General features: G+C 41.6%; 1 protein-coding gene across 3 annotated transcripts in view; it reads right to left on the bottom strand.

Moving 5' to 3' along the window:
- Positions 1-6,796: 6,796 nt before the first annotated feature.
- Positions 6,797-12,397, bottom strand: part of akt1 (AKT serine/threonine kinase 1) — a 30,805-nt gene continuing 25,204 nt past the window's right edge. For all 3 annotated transcript variants that reach the window (XM_085142499.1, XM_085142497.1, XM_085142498.1), the window contains exons 10-14: positions 12,097-12,225; positions 8,824-9,038; positions 8,595-8,682; positions 8,283-8,385; positions 6,797-7,221 (exon numbers count right to left, since the gene is read on the bottom strand). In XM_085142499.1, coding sequence (XP_084998625.1) covers positions 7,142-7,221; positions 8,283-8,385; positions 8,595-8,682; positions 8,824-9,038; positions 12,097-12,225 — 615 coding nt within the window. In that variant the 3' untranslated portion in view covers positions 6,797-7,141. The remainder of the gene's footprint in view (positions 7,222-8,282; positions 8,386-8,594; positions 8,683-8,823; positions 9,039-12,096; positions 12,226-12,397) is intronic.

The raw sequence follows: 12,397 nt of genomic DNA, 5'->3' as shown, positions 1-12,397 counted from the left end.
GCAGAAAAGATGGCGGCGGCTTCAAGCTTCAAGCTAAGGATCGTGTCCAGAAGAAGAGTGTTGTATATGTTTTTAAATATCAAAAATGTCTACCTACCTTCTTTATTTTTTTCATTTTTATTTATTAATTTATTTATACATTTCTCTTTAATGTCGGCTGCCCTGAATTTGTTAAATGTGTAATGTTTATTTGCGTGGTTTCTAAGACTTTTTATGGGCCTAATTTATTTTATATACTGTTGAAAAGTTCTAACATCCGACGTTTGTAGCGTAAGTAAATGGTTATCTATTAGCTTAATAAATTCAGAACTTCGATGCGCATGTGCAGCACAACATAGCGCTAGTCGCCATCTGGTGAGTAACTGCTCTTATAGACGATCTACGGCTTTATTCGTGTCCCGACCGGACTTTGTTTATCCTGTGTTTCGCTTTGGCAACGCATTCCCGTCTAAATAGAAGAAATGAAGGCGTTTGGGAGAAACAGCCTCTAAGAGCACGAACAATAGGAGTTCGTCGTTAAAATCAGCTCATTAGTTAAAAGTGTGCAAAGCGCATGTTAACTCATAAACTATGTTAAATAAAAAATAAAAAATATATATATATCACAAAATACCACCGTTTAACTTTGCAACAGGTGGTGATAATCGCTTTTACCCATGAAACAGAACTCTGGAGATGATGGCAGGCTATAAAAATATTAATCCAAAGACAGAAGCCTTGCACCCATTAGATGGCGCTCTAGTTTCAATTTACAGTAGAGCTGCTCCGGGTAAAAACAAAAACAAAACAAAACAAAAAAAGATTTCATCACGAGATTCATTCAGGAAATTTCAAAGAAGCCACAAGGTCACAATGACTTTCTGTGTTTATACTGGGTGTAAGAAAAAAAAAAAGGTCACCATCCAGTTTATTTTAACACTTTCATATTTTACTCATTCATGGTGCATTTGAGTGCAATGTTCTCATATATGGCCATGCATTATGTGCTCCAAAACACTAAGTTCACTGTGAGGCAAATGTGGTTGAGTTTAGCTGAATTTGCCCTCCACCTAAAAAAGATTTTAATCAGCAGGTCTGACCGGTTTCCGAGGGCTTTCCCTCTCAACAGAAAACACCCAGCTCTGTTACGATTAAAACCTGCTCTTTCACCAATTCACCACTTTCTTCCACAGACGCCATGAGTCAGCACTCAGACAAATCTCTGAGAAGCATACACTTTCACGATGACATCACTGGATGGAAACTGAAACTGAATAGAGTAAAAAGTGTGAATTTCCCATGAACCAGACAGTAACTGTGGTTCTGTTTCTGTGCAGCTGGTGTTACACTTTTTCTGCTTTTGCATATCTCACGTTAGGTCAGCACTTTAATATTGTTTATCTGTCCATACAGCTTAGAGAACTTTAGACAAATCTATGTGGGAATGTGCATTTCACCCACATTTACCTCATCACCACCACACTTTGTCATGTGGTTTGGGGAAATGCACTTGGAATCAGATAAGGGACTTTTTTTTGTCAGGTGAGCTCCACAACGGGTCAGACCTCGCAGTCAGTGTGTGACGCTGTGCATTGCAGCTGGCCAAAAGACAGACTGTGAGCCCTGGCTGTCAACATCTGCTCCAGAGACTGTACCATCTGCCTGAGGCCCCGGGGGGAGCATCTCTCCTCGTCTCAGACCAGCTGTGGAGCTCCAGACGTGGACCTGAGCAGTCTTGCAGAGGCGGAGAACACGGCCAAGACACAGTCAGAGGCGCTGAGTGCTGGAACATTTGTCACACACACTTAGCCATGTTTTATCTGTGGGGTGTGATCACAGTGAGGTTTAGACAAACAAAACTCCTGCATCAGTTCTTTCTTTCACTATTTAGTGGCAGATTACCACTACATACCAGTTTATTTTAAAGCTTTTGTTACTTCTTATTTTTAAATCTACACAGCAGTATGTCAGTAATTCAGATCATCTCCAGCTGAATCAGTATTTTTGTTTCAAAAACGTAATGTATTTACAGCTCTGTGTAAAAGTCTTCAGACGTGCATATCTTTCTTTCTTTGGAAAATGGGAAATATATGCAGCAATTTCTTCAAAAGTGCAAACTCATTGAAATAAAGTATGAGGCAAAAACAGAGTTTTACGACTCTAACGAGGTTTGAAAGTCAGTATTTGTTACGACCACATTTATTCTTCAGCACAGCCTGAACTCTCTTAGATAAGCGTTCTTATCGTTTCTGTAGGTAGTCTTCAGAAATAGTTCTCCAGGCTTCTTGAAGGACATTCAAAGCTCTTCTTTGGATGTTGGCTGCCTTTTGTTCTGTTCCTACACTGCTCCATTAATGTTGAGGTCTGTGCTCTGAGGAGGCCAATCCATGATTGGTAATGTTTCACTGTGTGTTTTTCTCTCCAGTGTGTTTTTACTGTTTTTACAGACACTCACACTGTTATATCTTTTTCTTGAAATTCTCCTTATTAATTGTGATTTGCACCACAAATGTAACATTTGGATTCATCACTCAAAAAGGCTTCATGTCACTGATTTTTATTTCTGTTCTCGTCCAATTTGGCATACTTGAACCTTTACACTCTGCTTCTCTTCCTTAAGAATGACTTCTTGTCAGCAACCCTTCCACAGTGGATGGATCAACTGAAGGGCTAGATGGATCTGTCATGTCCTGTTAATACTGTTCATCATCTGTAGATATATTTTTTTAGGCTTGCCACTTTTTCCTTTATTCTCTACTTGTCCAGTTTCCTCAAGATACAGTGGCTTGCAAAAGTATTCGGCCCCCTTGAACTTTTCCACATTTTGTCACATTACAGCCACAAACATGAATCAATTTTATTGGAATTCCACATGAAAGACCAACACAAAGTGGTGTACACGTGAGAAGTGGAACGAAAACCATACATGATGCCAAACATTTTTTACAAATAACTGAAAAGTGGAGTGTGCGTAATTATTCAGCCCCCTGAGTCAATACTTTGTAGAACCACCTTTTGCTGCAATTACAGCTGCCAGTCTTTTAGGGTATGTCTCTACCAGCTTTGCACATCTAGAGACTGAAATCCTTGCCCATTCTTCTTTGCAAAACAGCTCCAGCTCAGTCAGATTAGATGGACAGCGTTTGTGAACAGCAGTTTTCAGATCTTTCCACAGATTCTCGATTGGATCTAGACACCAGACAGGTCAGGGATAAAGTTTTGAGAAATTTAAAGCAGGCTTAGGCTTCGAAAAGATTTCCCAAGCCTTGAACATCCCACGGAGCACTGTTCAAGCGATCATTCAGAAATGGAAGGAGTATGGCACAACTGTAAACCTACCAAGACAAGGCCGTCCACCTAAACTCACAGGCTGAACAAGGAGAGCGCTGATCAGAAATGCAGCCAAGAGGCCCATGGTGACTCTGGACGAGCCGCAGAGATCTACAGCTCAGGTGGGGGAATCTGTCCATAGGACAACTATTAATCGTGCACTGCACAAAGGTGGCCTTTATGGAAGAGTGGCAAGAAGAAAGCCATTGTTAACAGAAAACCATAATAAGTCATGTTTGCAGTTTGCCACAAGCCATGTGGGGGACACAGCAAACGTGGAAGAAGGTGCTCTGGTCAGATGAGACCAAAATGGAACGTTTTGGACAAAATGCAAAACGCTATGTGTGGCGGAAAACTAACTCTGCACACCACTCTGAACACACCATCCCCACTGTCAAATATGGTGGTGGCAGCATCATGCTCTGGGGGTGCTTCTCTTCAGCAGGGACAGGGAAGCTGGTCAGAGTTGATGGGAAGATGGATGGAGCCAAATACAGGGCAATCTTGGAAGAAAACCTCTTGGAGTCTGCAAAAGACTTGAGACTGGGGCGGAGGTTCACCTTCCAGCAGGACAACGACCCTAAACATAAAGCCAGGGCAACAATGGAAAGGTTTAAAACAAAACATATCCATGTGTTAGAATGGCCCAGTCAAAGTCCAGATCTAAATCCAATCCAGAATCTGTGGCAAGATCTGAAAACTGCTGTTCACAAATGCTGTCCATCTAATCTGACTGAGCTGGAGCTGTTTTGCAAAGAAGAATGGGCAAGAATTTCAGTCTCTAGATGTGCAAAGCTGGTAGAGACATACCCTAAAAGACTGGCAGCTGTAATTGCAGCAAAAGATGGTTCTACAAAGTATTGACTCAGGGGGCTGAATAATTACGCACAGCCCACTTTTCAGTTATTTGTAAAAAAAAATGTTTGGAATCATGATTTTCGTTCCACTTCTCACGTTTACACCACTTTGTGTTGGTCTTTCACGTGGAATTCCAATAAAATTGATTCATGTTTGTGGCTGTAATGTGACAAAATGTGGAAAAGTTCAAGGGGGCCAAATACTTTTGCAAGCCACTGTATCTTAAGAACACACTGCACACCATGCCCAAATATGCCAAGTTCTCTTTGGAAATTACCTTCTTGGTACACAAATACAATTTTATGCCTGTCAAACTGTGCTATCTTGGGTCTTTGATAAATTGCCTGTTATGTCTAAACAGAACACTGGTCCATCTTTTTATTTTTTTAAGCTTGAATGATTCATAGGTGAGTGTTAAATAACTAAACTGAATTGAAAATGAGCAAAAAGGCAGCCAGAAAAACTTTGAAAGACTTTCAGAAAGTCCAGAGAATTATTGCTCAGGACCGCTTTAAAAATTAAGACCGTGTGGCTCTTTGAAAGGAGAAATGTAAACCAAGGGTGGCTCAAGACGTTTGCAGATAAGTAGGATTATGACTTTAAAGAGTCAAACTATAGTTTAACCCTGTAAAGCCTAAACCATGAAATAATAATCCCAGAAAATTCAAATTTTTTCAAAACTGTGTGTTTATTGAGCACGTAAAAAAGAGAAATTGATTTTGATATACGTTTTACCATTTTTGCGACATTTGGTATTTGTGCAATTTATCATTTTAAAAATATATTGTGGGATTTATTCAGATTTTTCAAGAGAAAAAAATAATGCAAACGTCTCAAAAACCCATGTATAAAACATGATACACTTTGTGTTAATGATACAGGAAAGTTAGAATTTATATGGACTTTCAGAATTTGCTAGTTAATTTTTTGAAGAAAAAAACCACAGTAACTGCAACAAAGATCTGCTTGAAATAAGAAAAATCTGAACCCCAAACAAGTATTAGAGTGGTGGGAAGGTGTCTAACAAAAATGAATGTTGCCAACGCAACACAGTACTATTTATCCGGTCTAATAATACTGTATAGTCATCTCGCTAAGTTCTGAGCTTTTTAAAATGTCTTTGCCTGAAATCCCTTTCACAATAAGAGTCCACAATGCTATTGTTAAGACCTTTTATTTCATCAATTTGAAAGAGACAAGTAAAAACAGTGTACAAAGTTTATATTATTGTTTACTAAAGCTGGTGTCCTCAGTCTCAGGAATACAGGAGGGCAGGTACAAAAAAAAGAAATTGAAATTAAAAACAAAAGTACAAAATGAATTTCCCTATTTTCAGAAGGTGACAGCAAAGGGCGCGTGTGCATAGGAAAAAGTAACAGATTCAAAAACCGAACAAAAGGTCTGCAAACGATTGAAGAGAAAACATAAAAACCATTACATTCAATAATGTATTATGCACTTTTTGAGAGAAAAAAAAAGATTATCTGTCATCTTAAATATACTGAAGTGCTTTCGGAAACTGAGCATGCTTTTAAAAGAAGCCTGAGCCTTCTTTAAAAAGGAAGAAAAACAAAAACAAAAACCAGACAAGCAAATCTGGTTTTATTTGCATTCACAAACATTTGAAACCATATTATAAAAAGAAGCAAATTTATTCTTTTCCGACCTTAAAGTACAAGTAAGAGTCCAAACGTAATCATTTGGGGGCAGAAAAAGTGCATGTCATTGGCACAGTACAACTTATTATAATCAATGCTGGTCTCATAAATAACTCAGAAGCTTGTGAAGGGATATAAGACCCCGAAAGGGGCGAATCAAAGATGACGGATCCCCTGAAGCCCTGTTTGTTTGCAAAGTATTCCTAAACGACGTGTATTATGTTAAAGTGACCTCACTGAGGCTGCAGCGAATGCACTGGGTGGGGAAAAACACCCAGTAGTGTACTGTACATGAAGGAAAAACCCAGAGGAGATCAGAGATTCTGAGGAGGGTCGAAGCCAAGCGACCCTCACCAGAGGGAAACCAGGTGATGTTTGTGGCACAGCGTGGAGATAAAAAGGCATCAGGAACTATAAGCACTTACTTCAGGAGGAGGCTGCAGAGGTTATTTATTACCCTGAACATGTAACTGGGGGTCTTCTCAATGACTCTGGTGTGCAAACAGTTACCAAAAAAAAAGAAGAAGAAAAAAAAAAAAAAAAAAAATTCACTGCAGGCCAGTTTGTGCCTTAATGATTAATCGCGCTGCATTCTTTGCATATTTGCCTTTCCTCGCATCAGACTGCTTTTCACAATCCGTTCACCAGACTTACCATTATCTGGCGTGACAGTACAACACACTGACAAGAGTTGGTTTTTCAGCAGTAGGAAAGTGTTAAAGATCTTTTCCACACGATGGCATTTCAGTCTTAGGAGAATTAGCCATGTGTTACAACACATAAGTATGCAAGAATATTAACTTTATTTAATATGGTACATTCACTTATGAAGCAAAAAAAAAAAAAAAAGTCTGAATGGACTAAAACATGGATTGATCACCCACTCAAACAATACTCTTCCCACATTTGGTCCACAGTATGCCCATTTTCTAACTGACATGGTTATGGTGACATTAAATTGTGTTTAAAAAAAAAAAAAAAAAAAAAATCTGATTTATAGCAGTAGCGTAAGTTGTGCATAGCTACATCTCCCCATTCATTACGGTGTATGGTTGCCTGCTCAGTATAGTAATAAACAACCAGGAAATGAACAGTAGTGTTATCTCCGTGGTCAGTCTTCAAAGGCCACACAGGTATGTCGTCTCGGATTTCCTTCTTCCTGGAAAAAGTAATTTGGAGATGGCGACTGTTGCATCCAAAGACAGCTTCTGCAGACGATTGTTGGGAGGACGAGGGTTTGGGCCCCCGGTCTTCTGAGAGTGCAGTCAGGTGGGGAGAAGCGAGATGGTCGGACCGGAGGAATGGTTGAAAGTCGTTTAGGCCGTCCCACTGGCAGAGTAGGAGAATTGGGGAAAGTGGGGTCTCCGTTCACTGTCAAAGGACTCCATGCTGTCATCTGTGAATGGAGGGAGAAATAAATGGTCAGTTTTTTTCCTCTCTTTAAGGTTTGTTTTCAGGTGAGGTCATGGATATATGAAAGCTTACCAACTAGTGCTTTTAATATCTCTAACGATACAATACATCAATTTTTTTTAAATAACTGCCTATCCATGTCAGGGTAATGGAGGCGTGTAAATTATACCAGCTCGGAAAAACATTTTCTACAGATATTCAAATGTCATTTTTTAGTAAGGACAGCAGAATGGACCAGTGGTTAGCCGTTGTCTCACAGCGAGAAGGTCCTGGATTTAAATCCACCAACAGGCTGGGCCCTCTCTGTGTGGAGTTTGCATGGGCCCTCTCGTGCAAAAACGTGCATGGGTTGAATAATTCTAGGGTCCATAGGTATGAATAAAACTCTGATAGCGAGAGTCAACCTATCCAGAGTATACCACACCTTTTGCCCTGTGGCACTATATGGTATATGCACATTTCTCATCTTCATTTCTTGTTTATGTTTCAATAAATAAAATGTATGCATTTCATTTTTCCAGTATCGTAGCTAGGAACCCATAATCACTCCATTGCCATTAATATACTAGCTGTCAGAAGTGCATCTTAGAATTTCATGAGGCACAACGCTGCATTTTAATGGCCCCGGCTCTCCAGGAGAGGGCAGGCTGCTCTCAAGGGAGCTAGTTATGCCTGCAGGAAGGTTTCTGCACTCACATTTATGAGCCCTCCACCACTAAATGAAGCATTAGCACATGGATAGAATACAATACTCTGTACAGAGGGAAAAACCTCTGTGGGTGAATGATTTGTATTTCACCCTTCCAACTCTTCAAAAAAAAAAAAAAAAAATACAAGTATAACATTTTTAACAGGTGAAGGAACCAGATATCTGGTTTCATCTTTATCAATTTAAAAGTCATAATTGGTAATAAAGTCAATCGAGGAGGTCAGGCTCAAATGCAAGGTCACACAGTTGCACAGTAAATGAACAGATTTGATTTAATCATATTTCACAGTAGAAAACTCTGTATGGGTGCCCAGACTGTGCGTGTTTAACGCTACCTTGTCCCGGTGGCGTAATCGTGATGGTTTGTGCTGTGAACTCCTCATCGAAATATCTCGTGTCCGTCTCTGATGTAACTTGGGGCTTAAATGGTGGGACCAGCTGTTGTGGAGGAGAAGACACACAAAAGTATCAGTACATTAGAGCCTTTAATCAGTTTCTTACCATTTGCCAGTCTGATGACAATCCATGTCATGCCTAAATGGGTGGCGTCACTTTATTGACCTCCGAGATAACAATAGCTGACCAAGTTTGGTGTTCTTAAAGAGACGACAGTCACAGGGGAATGAGGAAGCTTTACAGAAACACACCTTCTTCTCATAAACATCTTGCCATTCAATGCTGGCAAAGAACTTGTGCTGCATGATTTCCTTGGCGTCATCAGGTCCTCCACCTAACCTGGAAACAAGTACAAACAGATCAAACCCAGACGCATGATGACAACATTAATTATGTAGATAATTCCAACCATTTTATATCATAATCTCATAGTAGGAACGCATATTTCCTTGCACAAACTCTAAATAGAAAGGTTGTCACCTTTGCTTTGGGTCTTTCTTCAGAAGACCAGAGAGCAGGGAGCGTGCTTCGAGGCCGAGGGTCCGGGGGAAGCGGATGTCTTCCATGAGGATTTGCTCAAATAGCTTCTCGTGGTCTTGGTTGTAGAAAGGCAGTCTGCCACACATCATCTCGTACATCACCACACCCAGACCCCACCAGTCCACAGCACGGCCATAGTCATTGTCTTCCAACACCTGTGTTGGGGAGAAAGGTGAGCAAGATTTTATTTTATTTTTCGGATGTTAGAGTCATTTTAACTTCGTGTTGCAGATTTATGATGTGCTATTATCTTATAAGTAGTCCTTACACTTCTGCAGGTACAGTTTATGGTTGACAACTAATCAACCATAACTGTGTTAGGCATCAAAGGCTGTGAGAACTGCAGCTTTGTAAACCAAATTACTGTAAGTAACTGGGCTGCCCCCGTACACCAACTCACTCCCACCCAACAAAAATCACCTGCTTTTCCCCCTGGTCTGGGCTTCTGAGGCAGCCCCAGCCAACACTGACTCACATCTCACATTAGGAGCAAGGATAGAGTTTCCCCCAGAGCCCTGCATATTTAATCACCACAGGGCCTTCCACACATACAGATCAGCAAGCAGCAGAGGTGTGGGTCGCTTATGTGTGGCACCAAACAGACAAGGGTCTTACAAACAAACCAACTCAATGAACGCAGCCAGAGTCTCAGAAAGAGAAATATTTAGTATTAGTCTTTCCATAAAGTGACTTTCTTGACAGTTCTTAATGAGACAAACTCCTCCAGTGTTGTGCTTAGTGAACAGCAAAACCTGTTGCATGACTAATGTGCTGCTGAGCGGAGTTGTTCCAAGGTCTCCGGGGACATGTACTGGATTCTACCTCACCAGGCGGATGTTGAAGGTGAAATCGAGACAAGGAGAACAGTCTGTTCTCTTAAACCTTCAGCAGTGTGATGCTAGGTAATTCCGACCCAAGAATAGATTCTTAAATAAAAAGATGAGTGGATTAATAGAATTGGATATGGACGCAACCGTGTTGGACACAGAAGTTCCTGGAAAACAGATGGACGCATGTGTCCGTAAAAGGAACAAAACTACTTTGTATGTTCATGTGCAAGCCGAGTGCATGTGTCTGTGGGCAAACAGCCGGGTGCTGCGGTGAGCGGCGATCATCGAAGAGGACGGCTATGAGGACAGGGGCAGTAACGTGAAGCCGGTGCGGGGCTAGGATTACTGGGCCGTCTCTATTTCCAGCGCTGCTGTCGTGTGATTCACACCGTGCGACAGCTGGGCCTGCAGCTGCCCCATATATGTAGAAGAGCACCACAGCTGTGAAGCTGCCAGGAGCGCAGGAGCCAAGCTCATCCCTCATATACGTAACCAGGACTGTTTGCCTGCCTGCCTGCCTGCCTGCACCCCAGCCCCAAACTAATACTGTTACACTTCCCCAAAGGAGCAGAGATAGTGAGGAGAGAGGATAAAAAGCACACACACACACACTGCTGCTGCTTTGGAGCTCTGCTCTGTATAGTGCACTTTTTCTGCTCAAAGCCATTAATTTTTTAAAGTGGTGAATCCAGATCAGTGTCAGTGCCTAGATTAAATCGGTTTACATTTTTCTTTGTAGAAGTTCCCTAAAAGCCAAATCCCTTGGCTAATAATAGTTTTCTATTACTTAATAAAAAATGACTGAATGAAACTTTCCTACTCCTCACTGAAGAGAGAAACTGATCAGGCTTTTGCAGATTGGGTCTGTCCTCCCTCTCGCCCCCACCTCTCCACCCCCACCCCCTGCTCTGGGTGGAATATTCCCAGACGTTACAGCATTCCTGTGCAGCACACACAACAAGGTCATTGTTTACTGCAGAACAACCTGTAACACTGCCTGGCCCGCACTCCGCAGAGACGCTTGCCAGCGACCCCGTTGCCATGGCAACGCCCCCTGATGTCTCTCTGCTCTTGGTTGCCGAGGTTGGAGCTGTCATGGGCTATGCAACTCGGTGGTGGAGCGAAGTGGGTTAGGTTGAGCTTGGAACGGGCAGAAATAATGTATGGAAAACGCACTTAAAGCTCGGACTTTTACCTGGTGCTGATGATTAGATGGGAGTTCCATCTGATTCGACAAGCAGCACAGGTACGTGTTCCCGAGAGGCGCCCTGAAGCACTCTGTAATAGTGTCCTCACACCAGCTCTAAGTCAGCCCAGGTCAGGTGAGGCACCCCAGGCAGCATCGGGGGCTGTGGCTCCCTTGGTGCCACACAACAGCTGTAGCCAATGTGGTCTCTGTGTGTGTGTGTGTGTGTGTCTTTCTTCTCTTTTCAGAGTGCGGAAGCTCACGTTTCCTGAAATGCTGCCAGCCAATTACCCTTCCTCCTCCCCCAACCAGAAAATTCCAAATGCAGACTAAAAACAACGATACAGCAACTGTGTCAACACGGACGCCTTCTCCTGGAAAACTTTTTTTTTTTTTTTTTTTAAATGGCAGCAGGCAAGGGGCTCATGCAAACACACGTGTACTTAGTGACACCAACCCACCCAACCACCACAAACATTCACAATGAATTCTCGTGTTACACAACCCACTCCAACACTTGTCATACCTGCACGCAACAAGGGTAGCCACACCCCTTGCCATATAACATGAGAGCAGGCTGCCCTACCCTGAGCACACGGCATACTCATTAACACAACCTTAACTGGAGATTAGAAAGGCATTTCAGGATAACAGCCCTTTTTCTTCTACTAATGTTCAACACCACACACCATTCCTTTCTCTACAAATGTCACATGCACCACGACTAGCATTCAATCCTGGGCTCCAGCTCATCTTATTCAGTTCAATCAAATACAATCATTTTGTTTTTATTTACTTTAAAGCAAGGTAGAGAGCTCTTGGCTCAGCACATCTGAAAAATATCACCAATATACACACAAATTTAAAATTAAAACAGAAACTTGAATAAAAAGCAAAGAAAACCAAGAAATACAGATTCATTCCTGTTCTTTCACAGTTAGTGAAAACAGCTGGACGAGTAAATTAGTCACCAAATGTCAACCCAAGTGAACACCATTAGACGATGTGTTCACCACCATCCAACACACACCAGATTTCAAAGCTGTTTGCAGCTCTAAAGTGGCCTGACACCAAATTATTGTTTCAGCTTCCTTTAATTTGTCACTGATCTACAGAGAACTACAGAAAGTGGGCTTTTCTGCACACACTAAGGTCACTTAAAGTCACCTGCAGGCTGAACCACTGTTGTGTTTTTACCTCAGGTGCAAGGTACTCTGGAGTCCCACAGAAGGTTTTCATAGTGGCGCCATCTTTGATCCCCTCCTTACACAGGCCGAAATCTGTGATCTTTATGTGTCCGTCTTTGTCCAGCATAAGATTTTCCAGCTGAGGAGAAGACAGAAAAATTACTTCTTTGGTTAAACATCCCAAAAACATGATGTTGATATAAATTATTAAATGATCAAACATATATTTATCTATCAGAAACAAGAGTCTTTTACAGGAATTTGTGGAAAAATAAAACATCAACTGGTGTCTGTAATTAATTAACTGAAAA

The sequence above is a fragment of the Neolamprologus multifasciatus genome, chromosome 19 (assembly GCF_963576455.1).
Source record: "Neolamprologus multifasciatus chromosome 19, fNeoMul1.2, whole genome shotgun sequence".
Classification (NCBI taxonomy): domain Eukaryota; kingdom Metazoa; phylum Chordata; class Actinopteri; order Cichliformes; family Cichlidae; genus Neolamprologus; species Neolamprologus multifasciatus.
The sequence above is the reverse complement of the archived record's forward strand: the minus strand, read 5'-3'. Positions and strand labels throughout refer to the sequence as shown.